Here is a 26,157-nt window from a genome sequence, read left to right as displayed (position 1 = left end):
ACCGCCCGCTCTGCTACCACTGCGGAGAAGCGGGTCACGTCTACCGACGATGTCCGTACCAGGAGATGGGACTTCGAGGTTTCGCCGTCAACGAGCCGCGTCCACAGCTTGGCGAGCGCCCACGTGACATCGCCGATTACCTCGCCGCTACTCAGTGGAGCCCTCGACGGCCGTCCCGTTCGCCATCACCAGGCCGCTACCTGTCGCCGCAGCGCCGACCATACACTGGCCCAGCCCGGGGCCGGTCAGCGAGCCCATATCCGGAAAACTAAAAGCAGCAACCGATGGTGGTGCGGTTGCTGTTCGCCGAACTGACGAAGATCCTCCGCCGCCGACGAAGACGACGACGAAACGATCTCGACGACATAACAACGACACGCCGCCGTCCCGACGAAGTCAGGAAGGCAAGACTACACCGACGAACGACGACTTGACGACGCGACGTTCCAACTTCAGTTCAACACGACGCAGCCGTGATCCGACACCACGACCTAACTGCAACGTCAGACAAAGAACCACCGACCTCGACGTGCTTCTCAACGGCCACGCAGTCACTGCCTTAGTCGACACAGGGGCTGATTACTCCGTCATGAGTGGACACATCACCGCCCAGTTGAAGAAAGTTAAGACTGCGTGGGAAGGCCCTCAAATTCGAACCGCTGGAGGACACCTCATCACACCGTCTGGAGTCTGCACGGCAAGAATTACCGTTCATGACCAGACTTACCCTGCCACCTTCGTTATCCTCCAACAGTGTTCACGAGACGTCATTCTCAGCATGGACTTCCTGAACCAACACGGCGCAATCATTGACCTGAAGTCGAAGTCAATAACGCTGTCGGAAGATCAAGCGATACCGCCGGAGAGCCCTCGTAGTCACCACGCCTTGAGGGTGCTCGAAGATCAAGTGAGCATCCCGCCTCGCTCCAGCATTGCCATTTCGGTCGGCCCCGAAACACCCGTTGACGTAGAAGGCGTCATCGAAGGCGACCAACATCTACTGCTCGACCGTGAAATTTGCGTCGCAAGAGGGATCGCTCGACTGCACGGAGGAAACACGAAGGTGTTGCTGACAAACTTCAGCCAGGAGTTCAAGCACATCAACAAGGGCACGACGATCGCATACATAGAGGAATTTCAGGAAACCAGCGATGCGTTTGTCCTCTCGGATTCTGTTACATCTACCCCGACGACCGTAGTTCCCGAGCCAGACTTCGACATAAACCCAAGTCTCCCCGTGATTAAGAAGCAACAGCTCAGAAGTCTGCTTCGACGATACAAAGACTGCTTTTCGACGTCATCGAGGATTCGACAAACCCCAGTCGCAAAGCATTGCATAATAACCGAAGAGTGCGCTCGACCACTCCGCGAGAGCCCTTACCGAGTTTCGACGTGAGAACGCGAAGCTATAAGACACCAAGTCGACGAAATGCTGCGCGACGACATCATCTAGCCGTCGAAAAGCCCGTGGGCGTCTCCAGTTGTTTTAGTGAAGAAAAAGGACGGAACCCTACGTTTCTGCGTCGATTATCGACGATTGAACAAAATCACGAAGAAAGACGTATACCCCCTCCCACGAATAGACGATGCATTGGATCGGCTCAGCAATGCTAAATACTTCTCATCGATGGACCTCAAGTCTGGCTACTGGCAAATAGAGGTCGACGAAAGGGATCGTGAAAAGACCGCCTTCATCACGCCAGACGGCCTCTACGAGTTCAAGGTTATGCCATTCGGACTGTGTTCGGCACCTGCAACGTTCCAGCGCGTGATGGACACGGTTTTAGCAGGACTGAAGTGGCAGACCTGTCTCGTTTACTGGGATGACGTCCTCGTCTTCGCCGGGAATTTCGACGATCACCTCAAGTGGCTTGCGACAGTACTAGAAGCCATCAAGTCGTCAGGGCTTACTCTGAAGCCGCAAAAATGCCGCTTCGCTTACGATGAGCTTCTGTTCCTAGGCCACGTAATCAGCAAATCTGGTGTCCGTCCAGATCCGCAAAAGACAGCTGCAATCGCACAGTTCCCGCAACCCATCAACAAGAAGGCAGTGCGTAGGTTCCTTGGCATGTGTGCCTACTATAGGCGCTTTGTCAAGGACTTTTCACGCATCGCGGAGCCGCTAACACATCTAACGAAATGTGATGTCGAGTTCAAGTGGGAAACACCGCAGGCGACGCATTTGAAGAACTCAAACGACGCATGCAGTCGCCGCCGGTACTTGCGCACTTCGACGAGTACACCGATACAGAAATCCATACTGACGCCAGTAGCCTAGGCCTCGGTGCCGTTCTAGTCCAGAGGAGAAACGGAGTCGAACAGGTGATAGCTTACGCTAGCCGGTCGCTGTCAAAAGCGGAAGGCAACTATTCTACGACCGAAAAGGAATGCCTTGCCATCGTTTGGGCTACAGCTAAATTTCGCCCTTGTCTTTATGGCAGGCCATTCAATGTCGTCAGTGACCATCACACGTTGTGTTGGCTAGCGAATATAAAGGATCCTTCAGGACGACTCGTGCGGTGGAGCCTCAGACTACAAGAATACGACATCACTGTCACCTACAAGTCCGGACGAAAACACTCCGATGCCGATTGCCTATCACGCGCCCCCATTGACCCGCCGCCGCAAGACGACGAGAATGACGACGCCTTCCTCGGAATGATAAGCGCGGAAGACTTCGCTGCACAGCAACGGGCAGACGCGGAGCTAAAAGGCCTCGTCGAATATTTGGAAGGGCACACCGACGTTGTCCCCAGGGCATTTAAGCGCGGATTATCTTCCTTCACGCTTCAAAACAATCTACTCGTGAAGAAGAACTTCTCCCCAGTCCGCGCCAACTACCTTCTTGTTGTCCCGTCAGGACTTCATCCAGAAGTATTGCACGCCCTACATGACGATCCGACCGCTGGACACCTAGGATTTTCCCGGACACTATCAAGGATACAAGAAAAGTATTATTGGCTGCACCTGACCACCGACGTCGCCCGTTATGTCCGAACATGCCAAGACTGTCAGCGACGCAAGACACCGCCGACAAGGCCAGCCGGATTAGTACAGCCAATCAAGCCTCCTTGCCGACCATTCCAGCAGATCGGGATGGACTTGTTGGGACCCTTTCCGACGTCAACAACAGGAAATGAGTGGATCGTCGTGGCCACGGACTACCTCACCCGCTTCGCTGAAACTAAAGCACTGCCGAAAGGTAGCGCAGCGGAAGTGGCGAAATTGTTTGTCGAAAACATCCTGCTGCGACATGGCACCCCAGAAGTCCTTATTACCGAGAGAGGAACGACCTTTAAAGTGGAGCTCACCCAGGCCATTCTGCAATACAGTCAGAGAAGGCACAGGAGGACAACGGCCTACCACCCGCAGACGAATGGTCTTACGGAGCGGCTGAATAAGACCCTCGCCGACATGCTAGCGATGTACGTGGACGTCGAACACAAGACGTGGGATGCCGTCCTGCCGTACGTAACATTCGCTTACAACACGGCGGTGCAAGAAACAACAAAGATCACCCCGTTTAAGCTGGTTTACGGCAGGAATCCGACGACGACGCTCGACGCCATGCTGGCCCACGTCACTGACGAGGAAAATCTCGACGTCGCTAGCTATCTCCAGCGCGCCGAAGAAGCCCGACAGCTCGCCCGCCTGCGGATCAAGAACCAGCAGAGGACCGACAGCCGACACTACAACCTCCGACGACGCTTTGTCGAGTACCAGCCCGGTGACCGTGTTTGGGTTTGGACCCCTATACGCCGACGCGGACCGAGCGAGAAGCTTCTGCGTCGCTATTTTGGACCGTACAAGATCATCCGACGTATTGGTGCACTGGACTACGAGGTCGTGCCAGACGGCAATTCGCTGTCACAGCGGCGCCGCTCACAACCTGAAATTGTCCACGTTGTGCGGCTCAAGCCGTACCACCAGCGTTGACGAACTTTGGGACTTCGCGTAACTGACCTTTGGACTTTATTTCTTTTCGTTGTTTTGTTACTTATGTTTAATAAGTGTGCCTTTGTGTTTCGCTCTCTTTGTAGCATCGGGACGATGTTTTTTAGGAGGGGGGTATTGACACGTGTATTTATATTTATCGGGCGACCAGGTTTCACCGCCTAACAAATCTTATCGCACAGCGCGGGACGCGCTTGCATGTATCCGAAGTTTCTGGAAAGTTATCGATGCTTCTATCCGCAGTCTGTTGTTGCCGAACCTTGTGGTATCTGATTTATTCACCTGATGCGAATGATGTAGAACTTTACAGAAGGCACGCGGGTCCCAACAATTAGTCTGGAACATTCGACGATTGTGTATAAAAGCCGACGCGCTTGAACCGCTGATCAGATTTTCGACGATCGCCGACCGTGTTCGCCGCTATCGTTGTGCTATAAGTGTAGCCTGTTTTGTGGGCACAGGTTCGCCCAATAAAAGTTAGTTTTGTCTATCACAGTATTGCTACTGTGTTCTTAACGTCACCACCACGTGACAATATCGTGGTGTTTTTGCCAGATTTCCCGACACACTCCGTTCGCTTGCGTGAGATACTGACCTACCTCACCTCTGCTGGCCTCCAACTTAACATCAAAAAGTGCCGTTTTGCTGCTCGCAAGTTAATATTGGGTCACGTTGTATCGAAGGACGGTGTGCTTCCTGACCCAGCCAAGCTTCGCGCGGTAGCAGAGTTTTCGACGCCCACTACTTTAAGGCGCTCCGCAGCTTTATAGGGCTCTGCTCTTTCGGCGTTTTGTGCGCAATTTCGCGACTATCATTGCACCACTGACCAATTTGCTTACCGCTACAAACGGCATCTCCGCATGGTCAACTTCCTGTGACGAAGCCTTCCAGCATCTACGTCACCTACTTACTTCGCCACCGATTCTTCGACACTACGATCCCACAGCACCTTCAGAGGTACATACGGACGTCAGCGGTATCGGACTTGGTGCAGTCCTCGCACAATGGAAAGACGGCTATGACGAGTACGTCGTCGCGTATGCGAGCCGCACTTTAAAGAAGGGAGAAGCCAACTACTCAGTAACAGAAAAGGAGTGCTTGGCCATTATTTGGGCGCTCGTCAAATTTTGACCATACCTATATGGTCGCCCTTTTGACACTGTCACCGACCACCATTCACTTTGCTGGCTGTCCTCGTTGAAGGATACGTCAGGTCGCCTAGGGGGATGGGCTCCCTGCTTACAAGAATATGATATCCACGTTGTGTACCGATCGGGCAGAAAGCACTCTGACGCCGATGCGCTTTCCCGATCGCCGCTACCTTGTGATGTGGCTTCAGAGTCTCCGCTCTTCGCATCCATGTCAGCCTTCAACGTCGCTGATATGCCGGACGAGCAGCGTAAGGATCCCCTGATTTCAACTACGCTGAATTTCCTCTTGGAACCATCCGCCACACCCTCTTCTCGAACACTTCGTCGCCAAGTCGCTCACTTTACTGTCCGCGACAACGTTCTTTACCGCAGAAATTATTTGCCTGATGGTCGCAAATGGCTCTTGGTGATACCACGACACATGCGTTCTGACATTTGCGCTTATTTTCATGCTGCTCCTCATAATGGTCACGCCGGTGTTCTGAAAACGTATACTCGGCTAAGGCAGCGTTTCTACTGGCACGGCATGTATCACTTCGTGCGCCAGTACGTACGCGCTTGCATGGCGTGCCAATGGCGTAAAATTCCACAGCGCCCTCCTGGTGAGCTACAGCCGCTGCCCTGCCCGGCTCGGCCTTTCGACCGCGTCGGCATAGACCTATACGGGCCACTTCCCTGCAGTTCCTCGGATAACCGATGGATAATCATAGGTGTCGACCACTTGACGCGCTACGCCGAGACTGCCGCACTTCCGGCAGCCCCTGCGCGCGAAGTTGCGTTCTTCATCTTGCGGAACTTCGTTCTTCGACTTGGCACACCACGCGAACTGCTCAGCGACAGGGGACGTGTCTTCTTGTCCGAAGTCATCCAAGCCCTTCTAGCTGCATGCAGCATCGTTCACCGCAAGTCTACAGCTTACCACCCGCAAACGAACGGCTTGACAGAGAGGTTCAACCGCACACTCGGTGACATGTTGACTATGTACGTCGCCTCGGATCACAGTAACTGGGGCACTGTTTTGCCGTTCGTCACGTATGCCTATAATACGACCACACAAGCTACCACTGGCTTTTTGCCTTTTTTTCTGCTGTATGGACGAGAGCCCTCGTGTACTATGGACACAATGCTCCCATACTGACCCGACGCTTCCGAATGCACGCCTGTGTCTGAAGCCGCCAAATACGCCGAGGACTGTAGGCAGCCGGCGCGAACCCTTACGACCGCTGCTCAAGGTCGTCAAAAGCTGCGGCGTGACAGTGACGCGCTTACACCAGTTTTCCCTACTGGTTCCCTTGTTTGGTTGTGGGTCCCGCCTCACAGCCCTGGCCTTTCGACCAAACTCCTTGCACGCTATGATGGCCCATACCACGTCATAGACCGTACCTCCACTGTCACCTATGTTGTAGAACCTGTGACACCTTCACCCGACCATAGGCATCGCGGGCGTGACACGGTTCATGTCAACCGACTTAAGTCATACTATGACCCCCTCATCCTACCTACGCCGTAAGTCGCCAGGATGGCTCCTCTTCTCTCCCGGGGGCCATTGTGGTGAAGAGGAAGACGAAGAAGGCACTCGTGTGTCGGCTGTGCGCGTGATCTGCGGTCGTCTACTGCCAGTGCTACTAGACTGTGCCTAGTTCCTCATAATAAATCATCTTATTACATAGCGAATTTAAATCCTGAAATATGTGAGACCATAGTACGAGTTAACTGGTCGCCGAAGGTCAAAGCAAGCCACTTTTCGTATGGCTTCCTAATTGGGATGTACCCAATTAGGGTACATCCCACCCAGCTGACTACAATTTCGGAATCATTTAAACTTCCAACATTCACTGACCAGGAAAGAAATGGTGAGAATACTGCATCTTCTTATCTGCACAAGGGCTGCACCCCTAAATTTGGTCCTCAAGATTTCATAAAGAACTTAACGTATCGGCTGCGTTGCTTTTCCCTGCAGGCGAATCCCGCGGCTGTACCCTAATATCTTCACATGGCACTGATGCAGTACAAAATGCACGTTGGTCTCTTTGTAGGTTGTGATAAAAGTCTCTTGTCAGGAAGCCCGTTGGCATAACTGTTGGCACCACCACAAAACAAGTTTCCGGGTGCCCCATGCTTTGTGCCACCACATGTGTGCGAAGCATGTCATTCCGAAACCACCCAAACAGTCTGTAGGTGTTCAACATATTTACGTTTCGTGCGGCAACTTCAGGAGCTTTTCCTGAAGCAACCTTACACACAGCACGAGGTCTAAGGACGGCATTGCCTTCAAAGAACACGTTCGTGGCATGGCACATAAAGGCATATCAGCCTTCTCAGTTGTTCTTGCAGCCATCAAATATGCATGGGCGAAATTCTTATGCCAGCTTCTCCCGTCATGGTGCACATATGCATTTGTGCAATGTGCCATTGAAGGTGCTCTCCACGGGCTTAGCACTTCATACGTATGGTACAAGCTATGAAAAGTTGCGGCGTGAAAATCACAACCATCACCAGCACACAGTGATCATCTGAAAGAGCTAGTTAGCATTGGCACATGTTCCTCCCTCTCCTTGGCCGTTGTGGCTGTGTGCCATCGTGTGAGAGTCAACCAACAGGCAAACATGCTTCTTGGCCAATCCCCCATTCTGGATATGTGCCATAGTAAGGGAACTGTAATCATCGGCATGCGGCAATTATCTTCGAAGAGTTACTTGGAGCTTGCACGAGAGAAGTGTGTGTGTGATTGTGGCCTAATCATTAGAGCATCACGCTGCTGTGCTGGGGGTGCCAAGGTTCAAATCCCGCTGCCGAATGCATTGATTTTTCTTTAACTGAATGACAATCTAGTCAACATGAACCTGTAGCTGACCGACCGAAAGACAGACTGACCAACCTGGGCAAAACCGTGAAATGGTAGGCAAACAAAGCTTCACTTTAAAGCTAGGCACAGAACAGCAGGAAGCCTGGTAGCGAAGTTTAAAGCAGCTAGAGCTAATATATTGGCTCAAGAGGAAAAGCGGGTCGAAATAAATGGCAACTCTAAGGACGTCAACATGTTGGTACTTCCAATTTTGGTAACACTGAAAAAAATATAAACACGACGCAAAAACAATCTTCACACACGCACATATGGACAATGTGTAAAGTTCGTTCCATTTAATTTTGAGAAAGATCCAATGGCGATTTTAAAAATTTAGATGTACAATTTACTATGCATGAAAGGATACACTTGAAAGTGCCAACGAAGGCTCTGGATTGCACTGATTGTGCCTCTCATCTGAATCGCATGTCTTTGTGAACGCGCGCCTGTCCAGTACAGCAACGGGGTGGCACTTTTGTAACCAATTTCAATGCATGGGTGCTATGAGGAGCTTTGCCTCTCTAGAGTTGGCTATATTAACTGCAAGTGCAGTGGCTGCAGCTGCCACTGGACCGGCATGCAAGAGCATTGGCTTGAGTCCGTGAGACAATAGAAATAGCAACGGCGGTGGCTTTGGACATTAATGCGATATGCATTCCTTGCCTATTTCAGCTATTTTGAGCCTACCTATCTAGATAGTCTACAATAGAACCTTGTTGACACATTCTCATTACGCTCATTTTCCAGACACCAACGTTCACAATCGGGAACACCAAAAAATGACACAATAAAGTTAAGCTCATTTTTTACCTATTCATACATTCCATGAAAACACGATTTTCCAGCACCAATGTTCAGTATGTTGCCAAACTACAACCGTATGATAAGTTTTCCATCCGCCAGATCCCATGTAAACAAGAAAATGCGCAAGTTGCGTCGCGGCAGCTTCACCACAATACTCGCCTGCTCGTCTCCTGTGAAAATGCTGGTTTTCACCAGCAAAATGCTGGTTTTCAATTTTCTCATTTCGGTACCAGCAAATCTTCTCCGGGGTCATCGCACATGGCATTCACAGCTATCATCCCCAATCCTAGTGCGATAAGCGTCTTTGCCTATGTGTTTCACCACGTGTGGTGCCGTTGGAAGCGTAGTGCAAGTTTTTAACAGACGATAACCGAAACGTGCTGCCGTTCCCTGCTGCAGACTGTGATCATATAGGTTTTCTGAGCGCTAGATCCCATGTGAACAAGAAAAGGCGCACGGCGTGCATGATCGAGAAGAGTATATAGCTGCCCGTCTCACATGAAAACAACGGCGCGCACAGTTTCTTATTCCGGTGCCAGCAAATCTCTGGCTGGGTCGTCTCTGTTGCATTCACAGCTATCGCCGCCAAAATTATTGCGATAAGTATCTTCACCTTTTTGTTTTACAGTGTGTTGTGCATAGTGCCATTGGTAGCGTACTGCGTGCTTTTAGTAGGCGATAATCCAAACGTGCTGCCAATCCCTTTCGCTGCTGCAGCTGGTGCGATGTGGGCATCACATTTCGCTTCAGCAGCAGCCGGCGTCACCCACCAGCTCGATTTCGTTTCAGTTTTCCGTCACCCTTTTAAAACACCACGCAATTGGAAAACAACAAAATGCGTCTCGAGCCGGCGGAGCACCATCAACTCCACGCGCGCTGTTAAGAATGGCCAGCTGCCGTGCAGGATTGCCAGCCACTTATGACAATGACGGCAACCTCCCGGCGCTGTTAAGAATGTCCAGCTGCAGTGCAAGATTGCCAACCGCTTACGACTATGACGGCCAACATACCGGGAGCTTCGCCGCCAACTAGCCACAGCGTGACTAAATCGACTTTGTGAGGGAATGAGTTCGGCGGGCCAACTATTGTTCCCAAACTCCCCAATGCGCTACCCGGAACAGCTCCGAGTTCTACGGGGCCCCTCCGACGTCGGCTCCGGACATTGGAACGTGCGTGCCTTTGTGTGCGTAGGCTGTCCTGCGGGAGGCGGCTAGTTTTGCGATGACGAAACGAACGTTCGCCACCTTGTATCGCTGGCGGACCGAGTGTTTAAAAAACTGCTGTTGTGCGGATGCTCGACACACTTCTCTTGAGCAGTCATGTTGGACTGACACTCTCTCTCAAGCAGTCATTTAAGACTGATGTACTTTCTCAAATAGTCATGTTAGACTGACATAAATATTGTAAATAAACCCATATTCCTCGTTCTCGATGAGAAGCAGTCCTTCCCTTCATCAACGTCCTCAGCGTGGATAAGTTGGACGACGGCATAGGCCAGCTAGCTTCTAATTCATGCCAGAATCCAATCTTCACAACGGATCACGAGCGACAGGATTGAGCCCCCAATCCTGGCAACTGGTGGCAGCGGTGGGATCGCCTCCAAATGCATCAACTGGTGGCAGCAGTGGGATGGACTTTGCGACGTGGTGCTGTGACTGCGGTGAGTGCTTGGTTCTTGCTTTGACTCTCTAGGCTTCATTTTGTGGTTGTTCTGTTTAGAACAGTAGGGAAGCTAGATTGTTGAGTGTTAGCTAGGTTGTGTTTTCCTAGCTAGATTTAGAGAGCAGGATCAAGGCAGTACAGCAGCAATCATGGAGTTAAGGACACTGCTGAGAGACGAGTTGTTGATTGTTGGTGAGGAACTTGGCCTAGATGTAAGCAAGGAAATGCTAAAATCGGAATTACTGCAGTAATTTCCAATCAGGCTAGTAAGGAAGATATTGAAATGGGATAGGAACTTCTGAAAAAAAGAGAGAAACGGGAAAAAGAAATAGAAAAACGGGACAGAGAAAAATGAGAGAGAGAGGAACGCGATAAAGATCGCGAGTTAAGAAAAATGCAACTTCAAGTATGAAAGCAAACGTTTGGAATTGTCTCAAGGAAGTGAAGGTGCTCTGGAACGATCAAGTGAGGCAGAATCGTACCGCATGGACAGGCTATTAAAGCCATTTGAGGTCAGGACCGACATAGGCTTGTTCCTAAGCAATTTTGAAAGGACTTGCGAAAAGATGAACTTCGGCCTGAGTACATGGCCACAGCGATTGCTGTCTATGTTGCCGTGTAAGGCGGCGGAAAAAATCGCCAGACTGAGTGCACAGGATGCATATGATTATGCAAAAGTTAAGGCTAGTCTCTTGAAGAAATGCCGCCTTTCAGCCGAAGCTTTTCGGCAAAAGTTTAGGAGCACAGGCAAGAAAGATAGCGAGGCATATCCGGAGTTTGCATATAGCTTAAAGGCCAACCTAGACGAGTGGCTTAAAAGCGCGGAAACGTATGACACCAGAGACATGATCATTGAATGCATGCGTCTAGAGCAGTTTTACAAAACCATCCCCCAAGCTGTGAAACTGTGGGTGCAAGACAGAGGGAATGTAAACACTGTGGAAAGGGCGGCTGAATTAGCCGAAGAGTACGCAACCCGTAGAAAGTTGAATGCCGAGGACAGAAACTTGGACGGTCGAAATGGACCGCGGAAACCGTTTCCGTTCAAAAGGGGTGCGCAGACTAGACGATCAGAGCCTGTAGACATGGCGGAAAAGCCCGCAGAAAAGAGCGAGGAGAAACTTAATGGAGAAACCACACAAAAAGAACAGAAAAGAAAATTCAAATCTTTTAGACCAATTCGCTGTTACAAATGCCACAAACTGGGACATATAGCTGTAAACTGCAGGAAGCCTAGCGTAGTTTTCTCCTACGTGGAGGAAAAAGATGAGAATATGGAACTTTTAAGTCCATATCTTCACGACCTGCAAGTTAATGGAAAGCCATGCCGAGTGCTAACAGACAGTGCCGCCACGATGCACATTGTCCATCCATCTTACGTGACAGTAGATGACTTCACCGGAGAAGTAGCATGGATAAAACAGGTTGTAGAAGAACAAAGCGTGTGTCCGCCCATGGCCAAAGTCAAAATCAATGGACCATTCGGGGAGCTAGAAACTGAGGCTGCAGTTTCCAAATTTTCGTCACTGCAGTATCCCTACATCTTTTCGAATCGTTCGAATCAGTCACTGCGTGACATAGGCTCAAACTGGGAGATGGCATAGTACAAGCATTGACCCGAGGCCAAGCTCGTAAGATCGCGGCGCTGTTAAGAATGTCCAGCTGCAGTGCTAGATTGCCACCCGCTTACGACTACGACGGCCAACATACCGAGAGCTTCGCCGCCAACTTCTAGCCACAGCGCGACTAAATCGACTTTATGATGGAATGAGTTTGGCGGGCCAACTATTGTTCCCACACTCCCCAACTCGCTACCCGGACTGGCTCCGAGTTCTACGGGGCCCCTCCGACGTCGGCTCCGGACATTGGAACGTGTGTGCCTTTGTGTGCGTAGGCCGTCCTGCGGGAGGCGGCTGGTTTTGCGATGATGAAATGAACGTTCGCCGCCTTGTATCGCTGGCGGACCGAGTGTTTAAAAAACTGCTGTTGTGCGGATGCTCGACACACTTCTCTTGAGCAGTCATGTTGGACTGACACTCTCTCTCAAGCAGTCATGTTAGACTGATGTACTTTCTCAAACAGTCATGTTAGACTGATACAAAAATTGTAAATAAACCCATATTCCTCCTTCTCGATGAGAAGCAGTCCTTCCCTTCATCAACGTCCTCAGCGTGGATAAGTTGGACGACAGCATAGGCCAGCTACCTTCTAATTCATGCCAGAATCCAATCTTGATAACGGATCACGAGCGACGGGATTGAGCCCCTAATCCTGACAGCGCGTGCATTTCGTGCCGTGACGATCCGTGCGACGCTTCGCATTAAGTAGACGTCGACAATAGTTAAGCCTGTCAAATTTTTTCAGTTACTTCGAATTGTATGTTATCGCTGGTAGTACGTTTTTCCTTGCATTTTTTTCCAAGATGTATGAACGAGGTTTTAATCTATGTATGTATATGTATGTACTATGTATGCATGCATGCGTGTGTGTGTGTGTGTGTGTGTGCGTGTGTGTGTGTGTAGCCATTTACGCTGACCCAGTGGTCATCTGCAAACCGTAGGTTGCCAAGACATGCGCTGTTGATCCTCACTCCTAATCCTTCCCAGTCTAATAGACTGAATACCTCTAAGAAGGCAGTGAATAGCACTGGAGAGATTGTGTCTCCTTGCATGAGATCTTTTCTGATCTGTATATCCTAAAAGAAATGAACGCAACGGCATTGCGACAACGAGCACATACCTAGTGGCCCGAGCCTGGGTGACTAGAACGGCATAAGAGGCTAGACAGACTCAAAATGCCTAAAGCAGGCAAAAAATGCTTCGCATCAAAATACTGCAAAGGCAAACTGCGGCTCACCGGTGGTGCACTGGCATTGGCCTGGTTGAAGGATGGCGGAGGTGCTGCCGGCACATACATATAACCTGGGTTGGCCGGGTTGTAGTAAGCCGAACTCTGCGATGCCTCGACCGCCTTGGCCATGGCTCCCGCCGCTGTGAGGAGAGGAGATCACATCCATCTGTCCCATTTTCTAATCAATAGAAGTGGAAGACTATGAGGGAGAACATGCTCAAAGGACCTTCAACCTTGCATAGATAACAGCAGAGCAGGTCACAGCTGACAGAAGTTTGCACAATAAGAGCATGGCCCCACACAAACAAACATTACCATTTTGTAAGCTCGCATGCCGATTGGTTTACATATGCGAAATGCTCAAAGGAAACAGATTGAAACTTTCCATTATATTCTAGCTCTTCGTTTCCCTTGTTTTCTTCTAAAACACGATGCCCCCTCTGCCCTTGTCTAAGCAGCACTTCATAAGATGCAGCCAATAATGTAATGCAAAACTAGGCCAGAACTTAGCGGAAATAACCTTCTAAGTATGTGATTTTGTAATTTAAGGTCCCCTTAAATACTGTGATGATACATGTCTTGACAGCTGCATGTGCATGTTTTACAGGTGGCCTTGCACACACTCATTCATGAGAGACTTTTCTACACCTCGTATCGGTCACAAATTTGTGATTTTCGCCATACTGTGATGCGCTCACATACACTCAACAGATGTTGAGTTTTCTCTTAGATAACTAGAAAATGAGCGAAGTCTGCCTATATAGGTATTCAATAATTTTGGACTGATGGTGGGATCAAACCTCTGTCTTCCAGTACAGCAGCGTAACACTCGAACCATTGGGTTCGAGTGTTGCGCATTTTTGAGTTTTGCACATGTTTCTTGCATTCGTCCTCGTGATGGCTAGCCTAGCACTTTGAGATGCTGAGTTAGACTGCACATCCTTCAACATCGGCCCATATTTTTTGTCAGGCGAATGCCTACGAATTGTGGTTGAGACTGTCTATAATGCTATCGCATTAAGAAAGATTACAATGGACCACAACCATTTCTGCAAGCTAAAGAAACCAATTCCAGGAATATTTCATAAGAAACACAAACCAAGCAGCACACATAGTAGACTTAACTGAAGGAACCAACCAATGAATTGTGCAGCCAGGTAAGGTTTTGTTCGTGTAACATCAGCGAGCACTTAAACTATGGTGTACTGGAACAGGGCAGCGTGTCTTCCGGCGGCAAAACTGTGCCTCTTTTTGCAATGACGGCCAAGGGTGCTGAAGCACGCTGGTCCACTGCAGCACCATCTGCTGCTGCACCCTTGAGTCATTGCTGGCAAGAAGAAAAATAATAATGCAACACAAGGTTTCTGGGATCGGCAGTTATGGTTGTCACGGAGGTCATGCATGTACATGTGGAGCTCGCCGATTGCTTGCTGTGGTTTTTCCTGGCATATTTGCACATTCTTTATGCGCACGGCGAGCGCTGGGTTTGTAAATGTCTTTTTGTGTGTGCGTGTGTGTACATTGAGGTTCCTGCATAACGATCAGAATCCTAGGCTGCTTCAGATCGGGCACATGAAAACATGAGATCGGGCACATGAGAATATTGGCTGTATTTCTTGCCCTTCGACGCCGTTTTGCAGAGCAAAATATCCAAATGATGGCAGCTGCATTCATCAGAGAGCAGTATTTATTTTTCTTCAGTGAACCCTGGCGACCGCTTTTCTGGCTGATGCAACATGAAGGGAATCCTGTGCAACCCACCAGGCTCAATGCAGTTGCTTCTTCCAGGCTTTTCATCCCCTTGTGTTTAGAAATACTAAAACATATGCGTGCTTAGCGAACAGAGCAAGCAGACGAGCGCTTGTTTGTCTTCTGCAAACAAAACATTGAGCATACACTCAGGAACACTGCGTGATCTATGGTTGGAAACATGCAACTTAGATGGCGTTATTGATGTATCCAGACAGTTTGTATTATTTTTTTTTGCAAATTATAATAACTTCAATTGTGTTTTGAGAGCATTTAAGTTTATAAAAGCGGGAAGTTTTGCACAACATGTTTAAATTGTATTGTATTTATTCTGTACATATAACGTGTAGTACCACGCTGTGAGATCTCAAATAAGATAGCAGTATTTATAAATAAATAAACAAAATCAATTTCGCACGCTAGGCACGTGGGTCGATCACAGCGTTTTCTGGTGGCATCATTGCAGAAGCGTCCCCGGTGTTCCTATTGTTTTACTGTAAGGACGACACATTTACCAATTCCACTACACTATCCTTAAACTGAATCAGCAACCATGGAAGAGTACAGTTCAATCTCAATGTAACAAATACAGATATACTAAAGTAAATTTAAAATTTAGTTGGTCATGCTTAATTCAGGGATGGAAGAGGCCAAGGGAGTTCTGGAGCACCTGTGGGAGCAGCAAATTTGGCACAATGGAGCAGGTTTAGTGCACGAATTGTTTGTTTTGGTGCAGAAGATACACATCTTGGAGCATGCTAGGTAAGGCTCAGCATGAGTGACATACGTGAGTTGTCCAACTCAATCCGGGACTTTTTTTCTTTCCAGGTTTTAATGGATGCCTAGGCTGGAGGTTTTGTATGCAGTAGAAACTGGGACCTGTGTCCTGTTACTGGTAGACAGCACTCATTTCTCGTGCTTCTGGATAGACTGTTATTCAATATGGCAGACGACAGTGTGAACGTCTACGTGGAACAGCGTCTTGTGTTGAAGCTTTTGGTGAATGAGGGCATAAAACTTGCTGAAATTTACAGAAGACTTCAGGCTCAGTACGGTGATGACACACTCAGTCGCAGTAAGACATCTGAATGGTGTAAGCGCTTCAAAGATGGCCATATCTCCATTCCTGATGATCCCGGTCGTGGTGGACCACAGCCCACGGTAGTCATTCCTGAGAACATTCAGCATGTGCAGCAGCTGATCATGGACAATCGTCGCATAACCTGTTGTTAAATTGCAAGGGTGTGTAATCTGTCGTTAACAATAATTCATGCTCATTTGTTGTTCCAAAAATTGAGTGCACGCTGGGTCCCAAAGCAGCTGTCTGCTTTTGACAGACAGAGGAGAGTTGAATTCTGTAGAGGACTGAAGGAATGATATGAAACGGAAGGCCAGGATTTTCTGAATCGCATCATGACATGTGATGAAACATGGGTACACCATTTCAGCCCAAAATACAAAAGAGCATCGATGCAGTGGTAGCATACGAAATCACCACCTCTCAAGAAATTTCGAAAACTTGTGTCTGCTGTTAAAGTCATGGCAAGTGTATTCTGGGATAAACAGGGAATTATTCACATTGATATTTTACCCCGTGGTGTCACTATCAGCAGTGAGTTCTGCTATGTTCTGAGTGATGTGCAGAAGAGTTTACGGAAGAAACGTTCTGGTTTGATTACAAAGGGTGTGGTCTTTTTGCAAGACAATGCACAACCACATACTGCTCAACGTACATTCCAAACAATCCAGGAACTTGGCTGTTCATCCAGGCACCCCCCCCCCCTATAGTCCTGACTTAGCACCAAGTGATTTCCACCTGTTTGAGCCCCTGAAGGAATTCCTTGGAGGAAAAAATTTCAACACTGATGATGAAGTGAAGAATGGTGTCCTATAATGGTTCTGTCTTAATAATAAATCTTTCTATGCCGAAGAATTCAAGGAATTAGTTAAACGCTGGGATAAGTGTATAAATGTAGCTGGAGGTTATGTGGAAAAATAAATCCACTTTTCACACTTTGAAATTTGTTCTATATTTGTTTTTTAAAAAGTCCCGGATTGACTTGAATGACCCTCGTACAAACAAATAAAGAAAATATGTTCTCTTTTTGACTTTGCAGAACACTATTAGCCTACGATGAATCAGTTCTGCAGAAGCCCGCAAGGTAGGGAAGTTCACTAAAGGAAAAACAAAATGCCATACACCCATACCCGTCAACCTGAACATGTGGAAATTTGTAAAACTATCGCGTGCACGGCAGCACTTTTCTTTTTAAAGAAATTTACCTTTTGCAACATGCTTACTCACGTTTTCACAACCGCAAGTGAAATCCATGTCTAGGAGAGTAAAGAGCAAAAACTCCACTGGAGCACAATTTATTTTTGCAATGGTTTTGCTGTTGCTGAGTTTGCCTGCTTCAGAAACTTCTCCATGCAGGTTTGCTCAAAGCAAGTACCACTCTGCTGCCCCTTGACCATCAGCAGACTTTCGAGTGTTTTCTCACACACAGATAAGCGAAACTTCGTTCGAGCTTTGTTCACAGTGCTGAGTATGCTCTCACATTCAGCACTGCCATGGAGAATGGAGAGGATACCCAGCATGACCACTAAAATTCTGTGGAACCTGAGCGATCTGCCGACACTTCGAGCACTTCCTACCATATTTACACGATTGTAAGTCGACCACCTTTTTATTTAATTTGAAAACCTGAGCAGGGGGGGGGGGGGTTCGACTTACAATCGAAACCAAACGTAGCACCGCCAAAACAGCGAGACCAATGGGAGCTACAACGTAGTTACAACTTTATGTTTGCTCTATGGCTCTACCCATACCTTTTCGCTATTGCACATGTTTGTTCGCTTTCTGGAAGGGTTTTTTAACATTTTTGAGAGTTTTACAGTGCACACAACACTCATAGGGGGAGAGGGTGTCGATAGTTGATGGAAGCGCCGCTGTTCCATTCGCGGCGGCGCCCTCAAAACGGCGGCGCTTGCGTGGAGTATCGGTAGTTCATGAAAGAGCAGACACCGCTCGCGGGTTTCCCTTTCCCTGTTGTGCTCAACCAAAGGAATTGCTTTGATGCCTTCCGCTTGACTGCTGGCAATGTGCTACTTCTATGCTTCCTCAGTCATCATGAGTGCTCCAGGCCCAATAATCATTTGGCACTCGTTCACAGCAGCGTTCAAGAGGGCTGCCATCCTTTACACCGAAAACACAAATTGCTGCGCAGCAGGCCGCAAGTTCTATGTTTCCGAACAGGTGGTGCGAGAGTGGCGACTGCAGCGAAGCGAAATTTTCACCTGTGACGGCAAGTGAGGAATTTCCCACGTGCCAAAGTCACGACGCCTTCCGGAGCTGTAGGCTAAGCTTGCGGCATACGTCGCTGAAATGCATGATCGGTCCTTGCCAATGAAGTGCGACATGGTCATGAAACAAGCTCGGATCTTCGCCTTTTAAGGACTGGCTCCGCTGTGAGTACGAGTGGCTGGCGGCAGAAAACCGTGAAATTACTCCAACCAGACCTGTCAAAAAAGCCTCCCTGACGTGCGTGTGGTTGGGTGTACACAGCGTGAGCACTGTTCCACAAGATGCTGTGGCGCGGTCATTTGCCAAATGTTAAATTTCGCTGGATGACGATGCGCTGTGCGACCGTAGCAACGATGACGATGGCAGCACTAGTGAAGACGAGTAGTCCAGGGACAATGTCAGCTACTAATAAATTTTCTTTATCGAATGCGCCCTCGGGTATGCTCTTTTTTTTTTCCTGTCACGTGACATGGGTGGGGGGGGGGGTCGACTTACATTCGAGTCAACTTACAATCGTGTGAATGGGGTAATTGCGAAACTGCACGTCGCACCTTGGTTCATTCAATATGTCGGCTGGAATCTGATGTGCTTGCAGTTGGCAAACTTGACTTCAAGTGCGTCGATTGCTTCTTCTTTTGATTCGCCACTCTGCTGGGGCAGGATAGCAGAGAATGCCACAATAAAATGATGTACGCTGTTGAATGAAGCAATTTCCTGAGCTTATACTTGAGCAACTTCAGCGATTTTGAGATTGACATCTTCCTGCGAATTTGTGGCGAATGTAATTTCATGCTGCTGTTAAATACAGACGTACAGCAGAGAAGAACTGCTCTCTCTCAATGCAGCTCAGTGTCTCAACCATAGAGTAGGTTGTGCTGCCAATGACCATGTTTTCATCACCTCTCTGGTTCTCTGCAGCTCCATAGTCAAATTCCAGCAGTGAATGACATGCCTTGACAACACCTCAGCACACAAATCTAGTCAGGAGATCCTCAAAAGGGCGGTTCAAGAGGCGCCTCAGTATATGAATCTGAAAGCCTGTGCCTGAAGAAGGCAGTTTGCATTCTCAAAATGTGGTATAACATTTTGGAGAAAAAGACAGCATGCCCTGCTTAGCTCCGATGACAAAAAATAAAACAGGTGCTCCTCACAGGTCACGTGGCTGGCTTCCCCAAAATTTCTTGGTATGAAGTTTGTTTTTTTTGACTGAGGTCCAGAATGAGCTCCTTTCCTCTTTAGCGAGAGTTAATGGCTGTCGGTGCTTTTTTTCCCCAAGGCCTGCAGCAGTTTTGTGAAGACGTGTAGAAGGGTTTGGGGTCAGTGCAGGGTTCTTGGAGGGGTTTGTGAGGAAGTCTTGAGAATTTAGTATGACTCCAAAAACAAGCTCTGCTTGTTGCACTGCTTTGTTCCAGATAAAAACAAAGCTGAGTAGTGGTTACCACTGGCCGAGCAGCCTCTTCAAACACTTTCCCAACTACAGCCAACGTGTCGAGCGTCGTGCATATTTTGCTGCAAAGACTCTTTTGTGCGTTTTTTAGAAACCATTGCTCAGCGCTACCCAGTGGAAAGGTACATCACAATGTAAAGGAAAAATAAAGCATAGTTTCCTGTCCCTTTGCATATATGTTTTCCGGCATTCCTGCGGTGCTTACATGCACGGTAAGGCCATGGCAAAACACTTCTGCGCTCGCCGAGGCGCACTTAGTCTTTAATCACTAGCACCTAGCAATTTGTTAAAAGCCCAGTGCGAAAAGCAGGTGCACACTTATCTGTGCTTACACGATAAGCACACGGCAAAAAGCATGTTTGCGCTAGCAGACACCTTTTATCGGGAGCAGCGAGTGACCTGTTGAAAACCCAGTGCGAAAAGCAGGCGCACGCCAATTTTTGCCTGGAAATACGAGCGCAAGCATGTACCGAGCCGCACCAATCCAATGCCGAAGACAGAGGACGAGGGGGAGCACGGCGCTGCCAACTTGCGACACTAAGCTCAGTGCTACCCAAAATTTACTAGCCTTGGCTGGCTGTCCGGAGCTCACGCATATCCCTGATGCTTTTTCAAAGCGATGTGGACCTTGATGTCAGACTTCCCACCATAGGAGATGTTCACATCACAGGCACAGGTGGTCCAGAATCTGAACTTCTCCCCTTTCTTCGACGGCTTGAAGCACAAAAACTCTGCCATGTACGATTTCAAAAACACTTGGAAGTACTGTCGGGACTTTGAGCCCGCCATTGCACTGTGAAGCCACTACAAGCCAGAGTTGCACTGCGTCTAACGCGGCAGCTAGTCACACAAAAGGCAAGCCCAAAATTGCAGTGATTGAAGCTGACTGAAGTCCAAACGAAAGATCGGAGATGAGAGATGTGATCAAGAAACGCCAATGTATGAAAGCTTCTAACCCTACAGCTAGAATAGAACTAGCAGAACTTTTGAAGTTAATCAACAAGCGTAAGACATGCTGACGTAAGGAACTATAATATGGATAGAATTGAACATGCTCTCAGGAACAGAGGAAGCCTAAAAGCAGTGAAGAAGAAACTAGGAATTGGCAAGAATCAGATGTATGCGTTAAGAGACAAAGCCGGCAATATCATTACTAATATGGATGGCATAGTTCAAGTGGCTGAGGAATTCAGTAGAGATTTACACAGCGCCAGTGGCCCCCACGACGATAATGGAAGAAGGAATAGTCTAGAGCAATTTGGAATCCCACAGGTAACGTCGGAAGAAGTAAAGAAAGTTTGGGAGCTATGCAAACGGGGAAGGCAGCTGGGGACGATCAGGTAACAGCAGATTGGTTGAAGGATGGTGGGCAGATTGTTCTAGAAAAACTGGCCACCCTGTATATGCAATGCCCCATGACCTCAAGCATACTGTAATCTTGGAAGAACGCTTACATAATCCTAATCCATAAGAAAGGGGATGCCAAAGACTTGAAAAATTATAGACCGATCAGCTTACTGTCAGTTGTCTACAAACTATTTACTAAGGTAATCGCAAATAGAATCAGGAACACCTTAGACTTCTGTCAACCAAAGGACCAGGCAGGAGTCTGTTAAGGCTACTCAACAATAGACCATATTCACACTATCAATCAGGTGATAGAGAAATGTGCCGAATGTAACCAACTATTATACATAGCTTTCATTGATTACGAGAAAGTGTTTGATTTAGTCGAAACCTCAGCAGTCATGGAGGCATTGCGGAATCAGTGTGTAGACGAGCCGTTTGTAAAAATACTGAACGTTATCTATAGCGGCTCCACAGCCACCGTAGCCCTCCATAAAGAAAGCAACAAAACCCCAATAAAGGCATCAGGCAGGGAGATACAATCTCTCCAATGCTATTCACAGCGTGTTTACAGGAGGTATTCAGAGACCTGGATTGGGAAGAATTGGGGATAAGAGTTAATAGAGAATACCTTAGTAACTTACGATTCGCTGATGATATTGCCTTGCTTAGTAACTCAGGGGACCAAATGCTATGCATGCTCACTGACCTGGAGAGGCAAAGCAGGAGGGCGGGTCTAAAAATTAACCTGCAGAAGACTAAAGTAATGTTTAACAGTCTCGAAAGAGAACAGCAGTTTATGATAGGTAGCAAGGCACTGGAAGTGGTAAGGGAATACATTTACTTATTGCAGGTAGTGACCACGGATGCGGATCATGAGACTGAAATAATCAGAAGAATAAGAATGGGCTGGGGTGCGTTTAACAGGCATTCTCACATCATGAACAGCAGCTTGTCATTATCCCTCAAGAGAAAAGTGTAAAACAGCTGTGTCTTACCAGTACTCACATACGGGGCAGAAACCTGGAGGCTTACGAAAAGAGTTCTACTTAAATGGAGGACGACGCAACGAGCTATGGAAAGAGGAATGATGGGCGTAACGTTAAGGGCTAAGAAAAGAGCAAACTGGGTGAGGGAACAAATGCAAGTTAATGACATCTTAGTTGAAATCAAGAATAAGAAATGGACATGGGCAGGACATGTAATGAGGAGGGAAGATAACCGATGGTCATTAAGGGTTACGGACTGGATTCCAAGGGAATAGAAGCGTAGCAGGCGGCGGCGAAAGTTAGGTGGGCGGAGGAGATTAAGAAGTTTGCAGGGACGACATGGCCACAATTTGTACACGACTGGGGTAGTTGGAGAAATATGGGAGAGGCCTTTGCCCTGCAGTGGGCTTAACCAGGCAGATGATGATGATGATGAAGTCCAAACCTGCACGGCCGCGCCAACAAAGGCAACAGCATGGCAACAGGTGTGCAGAGGTGCTATCGTAACTAACGAGCTTTGAATATGGATTTGTGACCTTAAATGATATTGCACGACAAACAAGAAAAAAAGAAATGACACGGACGTGAGAGAAGACGATACGCAATATCACTGTCGGCAATATCGGCAGCACGTTCGCCACACAGACTATTTGAAGCATCCTCCTGGACAATCCTACAGTCAGCGTCCAATTTTTCGGACTCCCTAGGAACCACAAAAACGTCTGAAAAAATAAATGCATGTCTTTTACAGCCCTTAATGGTTCAAATAGCCACAGCCACGTCCGAAAAAGCTCTGAAGGCCAGCCAGTGCACTAATTAGGCATACCGGTACTTGTACTGTGACAGGAGATGGCGGGTGCATGCGTGTATAATTAAGGAATACTACTGTTTCCCGCGACAGTTGCCCCTTCCCACACTTATGCTTTACAGCGTAACATTACTTTTATGAGGTGAAGTTGATTTTCGAGAACCAGCATTATGCAACACCCTGTGTTTTCCGAACTTCGAAGCCAATCGCGATGACCACAAAGGCGATATCGATGCCATTGCTGACAGCGGCGAATTCTTTCAATGAAAAACACGACACAGGACGGCAAAGAGCTTAATACCGAACCTCGAAGCAGCTAGGCCTGGCATTGCCGCGGTGGTGGCTACGGCTGCAGGCGGATCTGCGTGCAAGTGTGCCGGGACGAGGCGACGAGGTCACCAAAATGACGGCGGTGGTGGTTTTGATTAATGCCGTTTCGGACCTGCGGTCGGGGCATAAATTCCCGAATGAAAATCAGACAGTGAAGCGTTCTTGTGTTCGAAATTTTAGGTGTTCTCATACATTGACCCTATGGTGTATGTAGTTGTGCCGCGAAGCCGTCCGAATTATCTGGCATCGGGAAAGTCAGTCGACTGTGCTCTGGCAACTCCTCCAGCCAACGCCGCGTCAAAGACCATTAGTTACGATTCCCTTCTACTGCTCGAGCCAGCATTACTGCGACTTTCCTTCCCTTTGAATAAAATTAGTTAATTTTTCCTGATAGAAGCACAATTTCCCCAAGTTTTCCCTGAGTTTTTCCAGACTACTAAAAATCCCTGAGAATTCCGGGTTTTCCCGGTTGGTAGACACCCTGGTAATGCATTGTATAGCACAAAGGATTTTCATTTTCCTGCGGCAAAGTTACAATGCGTTACCAGCCACACCTACTCCAAAGACATTGACGCTGAAACAAATTGCTTTAGCTTGGCTTCTAGGGCTAAATGTTAGCCAACACATGGTTGTGTGATTGCCACTGAACAGGAACACCCTGCAAAATTTAGCGACTTCATATGAAGTTAGTGCTTTGGTGCACAATGATGCAATTGGCGCAGCACTTCCATCCCTGTTAATTTCAATGGAGTACAGTCAACAACCAATTTTACAGATACCTTCGTGGCACCCCCACATAACCCAGGCAGCAAATCAAAAAGGACATCTGAAATTTCAGACAAACGTTTTGTCATCTGATCGCTTGAACATTTTGCGTGACCACAGGTATGAAACAACATTAATTGAAGATGCCACTGCTGCCATTTTGATGATATTGCAGTGTCAAACCACTGCTCTAGCACACCAATCTGCTCGTAGCTGAAGCCACCACGGCAACGCTTGGCCTAGCTGCTTCAGCTTTTGTTACCACGCTTTCTATTGTTTTGTGCCATATTTTTCATCGAAAGCATTTGCCACTGCCAGCAAGCAATGTGCCGACTCCACCTTTGTCATCCTTATGGATAACTTCGAAGCGCAAGAAGTATGACAAGGGTCAAGTACTGCATAATGCAGAAGTTCGCTTCACTGCAATACAGTCGTGTTATGCAGTCAAGAATATATCAGAATGGAAAGAGGCCACTGTCAGGAGACACAGCATGTACAGTCAAACTTAAAACTAAAAAAACTCGATTTAACAAAACCCAGGATGTAACAAACTATTTTCAATTGCCAACAATAATCTCAGACATATTGTGGATACAGATCAAAAAGAAACCCAATTACAATACATGGCGTTAATACTAAAGGCAGTCAAACACTTAATATTCCAATAAATTCAACATCAGCAGTAAGAGTAGAACATACGAAAAATACAAATGAGATGGACTGAATCAGCTGATATCAAAGAAAAAAAAGGCACAACAAGCATTATTTCACTAATAGCATAAGAAAAGCGGTAAAGTGGCATAAACAAAGTAGTGCATAAAATGTGGGTTCAATAAAAAAAAAATGATGAAGGGCCGTAATCGATGTTTTTAGATAGTCGATTCCAGTACAACGGTAAAAGAAATTGCAGCACTTCTTTCCCATAATTATTGACTCATTTCAGCCCCTAAGCACTCGACAGCACTGTTGGCACTGAAAACGAGCTTGGCGCAGTGCCACAAACACTTGTCAGGGACATTTTTGGTGCCGAGTTGTATGAATTTTTACTAAAGTGAAACTCTCCCTATGAGATCGCCCGAGAATACCACCCAAGAAAGCTCCATGTCTCCTTCTCGGTCAACGATGACAAGTGAAGGAAACTCATTTCCAAATTAATTCTTTGAATAAGGGTAAGATTTAAAAGTTGACCCTCGAACTACAATCATGGTCGCGTTACATTCGAGTAAACACTGTACTTATAGCCCATATGGCTGGTAAATCTACCAGGAAACTGTAAGAATGCTGACCAAGTCAAAAGTTAATTGCAAGTGTCCTTCCACCTGAAAAGTTCGAGCGTCAAAAACGCCCTTGAAGTGCCCGGAATGTGGTATGCAGAAAACACTGGTGCTCAATTGGCTGCATTGGTAAGCAACTTGCAGAGGGTCAGGGCGCTTGGCAGCTCTTGGACGGCCAAGCACCCAAAACGAGAGCTGACAATTCCTTCAGCGCAAGGGGGGTGGGGTAACGCATGCACAGCCCTTGCCGTGGCTGTGCATGGCTGTCTGCATGCGGGCCACTTGCCGCATCTAGGGGTCAATTTGTGGCAAGTGCACAGGCTGAGCGAAGGTACTTGGTGCCTTGATCCGCAGGGTGTTCCCACACATCAGGTGTTGGCGGTGGTGTACTCCGAGGCACTGTGCAAACTGTTCACTCATGTTGTGATAGCAAGTGTTCATGTTCATCGAGTGAGATCTGTTCATGTTTGCCTGAGCACATGTGACAACGACAAAAATGCGAACATTACTTCATGTAGTTCTCTTTGCCATCGCCATCGGTGCTCCGCCTCTCTGGTGAAACTGCAATGTTTATTTTTTTTTCAGGACAATGTTTCTCTTTACACTTGTTTTTAATTTCTGGGGACTATCTGATTACGACTGCGAGCAACTAGCGTGGTCAGCCAAGGTGACCAAGATTTACAGCACTGTGCGATGCACTACATGAAATTCTTGGACGCCTTGAGCCACGCCCGTGTATTGCTCTCGGAGCGATCTGTATAGGATGCACTGGTGCTCATAACTACGCTATTATGGCCAGATCTTGCAGTTTGTTTATGAGCGCTTATTAACAAGATAGTATTCACTAAGAATTCTTGAAATCATTTTAACTGCTGCAA

At 47.8% G+C, this 26,157-nt stretch overlaps 1 protein-coding gene across 1 annotated transcript in view; it reads right to left on the bottom strand.

Moving 5' to 3' along the window:
- LOC135908135 (WW domain-binding protein 2-like) overlaps window positions 1-26,157 on the bottom strand; it is a 180,006-nt gene that overhangs the window by 3,885 nt on the left and 149,964 nt on the right. The window contains exon 7 of the mRNA XM_065439901.2: window positions 13,273-13,406. Coding sequence (XP_065295973.2) covers window positions 13,273-13,406 — 134 coding nt within the window. The remainder of the gene's footprint in view (window positions 1-13,272; window positions 13,407-26,157) is intronic.

This window comes from Dermacentor albipictus, chromosome 8 (assembly GCF_038994185.2).
Source record: "Dermacentor albipictus isolate Rhodes 1998 colony chromosome 8, USDA_Dalb.pri_finalv2, whole genome shotgun sequence".
Classification (NCBI taxonomy): Eukaryota; Metazoa; Arthropoda; class Arachnida; order Ixodida; family Ixodidae; genus Dermacentor; species Dermacentor albipictus.
Note: the sequence above shows the minus strand (reverse complement) of the source record. Positions and strands in the feature narration are given on the sequence as shown.